The sequence below is a fragment of the Acanthamoeba castellanii genome, assembly GCF_000313135.1.
Source record: "Acanthamoeba castellanii str. Neff unplaced genomic scaffold scf7180000084653, whole genome shotgun sequence".
In the NCBI taxonomy this organism is placed as follows: domain Eukaryota; phylum Discosea; order Longamoebia; family Acanthamoebidae; genus Acanthamoeba; species Acanthamoeba castellanii.
The window spans coordinates 79,472-81,344 of NW_004457247.1; the positions used below are offsets into that span (position 1 = coordinate 79,472).

Below are 1,873 nucleotides of genomic sequence, written 5' to 3' on the forward strand. Positions count from 1 at the left end.
AACTTTACTCACTCAGGTCATACGCTTGCGCTGCTGCAGGAGGTGAGCAGTGGGCGGCTAATGCAGAAGATGTCGGACCACGCGCACTACGTTCAGGTAATGGCATATGTCTCACATTTACCGCTACTGTAGTGCTCACACTGTGCTTGCATGTACGCGCAGGGCGTGGCTTGGGACCCGCGCGGCCGGTACCTCTCTACGCAGAGCTCTGACCGCACTGTCCGCATCTACAAGGCGGCGCGATCGCAGCCCGCCGTGAAGAAAGATACAGCGCAGGAGGAGTCCGGTGTCAGCGTGCCAGCGACGGCGCCTTCGCCGGCCAAGGTGGTCTACTCCAAACTGGTCACGGCCAACGTCATCTCCTCGGCGCCTGGACTTGAGGCCAAGGTATGAACACATCAGAACTTGGCCCCGGGGCACGCATACATTCGCTGACCCTCGTCTTCGTCAAGGCGGCTTCAGGCCCCGTGCAAACGCACAAGCAGAAGCTGTTCCTCGACGAGACAACCCCATCGTGCGTACCACTCTCTTGTTCTATTACTTTTGATTCTCATTTTGTCTCCTCATCTTCATTGTATGCAGATTCTTTCGCCGCTTGGCTTGGAGCCTGGACGGCAGTCTGTTGGTGACACCTATGGGGCAGTTCTACGCCACGTCTGGCCCGTACGCTCGCTTATCGCGCGCGTGCTTGATGTTTGCATGGTGTGGTAAACGCCCATGTTTGATCGCCTGTATTCGTACACACCAGCAGTAGTAGCGCGAGCAGCAGCAGCAGCGCGCCAATGCCGGACGATAAGGAGAATGTCGCTCCTGAGCACCTGCCATCAAACTGCCTTTACGTCTTCACCAGAGGCGTATTGAACAGGTACTGGCGTAGGCAAACCTGACGCAAGCGAACACGTTCAACCAACCCTTTTCAAATCTTGCAGGCCGGCCTTGTGCCTCCCGTGCGGACCCAAGCCAGCGGTGGCCGTGCGCTTCAGCCCGCAGCTCTACAAGCTGCGACCAACGGAAACGACGCCCACCTTCAAGCTCGATTACAGAATGTACACCCCCCCCCTCTTCCCTTGGTCGCTTGGCCCAGGGTTGTCTGCCGTACCGGTACTCACTTCAGAATGTTGACGTGATTCTTCCTTTCGTAGGGTGTTTGCCGTTGCCACGTTCGACAGCGTGCTCGTATATGACACTCAGCACGGCTATCCGTTGTGCCACATCACTGGACTACACTACGCCTCACAGACTGATCTCTCTTGGTTCGTTCCCCGACTGATGCACGCGTGAGTAAAAAGCTGCAGTCTGAAGACCATCGACCTAATGAATGCAATGCACACATCAGGGCGAGCGACGGACAGATGCTCGCAGTGACATCGACCGACGGCTACTGCACCTTCATCTCCTTTGCCGCTGACGAACTGGGCGAGCCCATTCCCTCTTGCGACCGAGCGCAGCTCCTCAACCCACCTGCTGTGCTCCCGTGACGTCCCCCTTTTGCATGAGGAAGCAGGCAAGGAAAAGAGTAGACAGTAAAAGGTGTGCGCCGTCCGGGAATTGAACCCGGGCCCGCCGCGTGGGAGGCGGCGATCCTACCACTGGACCAACGGCGCTGCACTACTAAACTCCGTTCTCCTTCGTTCACCAGACCAATCTACAAGAGCAAGAGTGCTGCAACATGTGTGCCACACTAACAAGTGAGGACTTCTGCTGTTTGGCTACACAGTTTTCTGCTCTGCTGATAGTTTGATTGAGTGAGTCTTGCCTTCTTCAAGGCACTTATTCCTGGTAAGCTGCAACACAAACACACCAAACATGAAAAAAAAATGCAACAGCGATGTTGCAGGAAAGAAAGATGGCTAATTCTTGCCAAGAGCACCGA

General features: G+C 55.8%; 1 protein-coding gene across 1 annotated transcript; it reads left to right on the top strand.

The window, feature by feature from the left end:
• Positions 1 to 150: 150 nt before the first annotated feature.
• ACA1_104570 (chromatin assembly factor 1, putative) lies at positions 151 to 1,478 on the top strand (the record flags this gene model as incomplete). The annotated part of the gene is made up of 7 exons (XM_004332953.1): positions 151 to 387; positions 453 to 514; positions 583 to 663; positions 752 to 865; positions 930 to 1,046; positions 1,143 to 1,253; positions 1,337 to 1,478. 7 exons carry the CDS (start codon positions 151 to 153, stop codon positions 1,476 to 1,478), a joined length of 864 nt encoding a protein of 287 aa, XP_004333001.1.
• Positions 1,479 to 1,873: the final 395 nt, after the last annotated feature.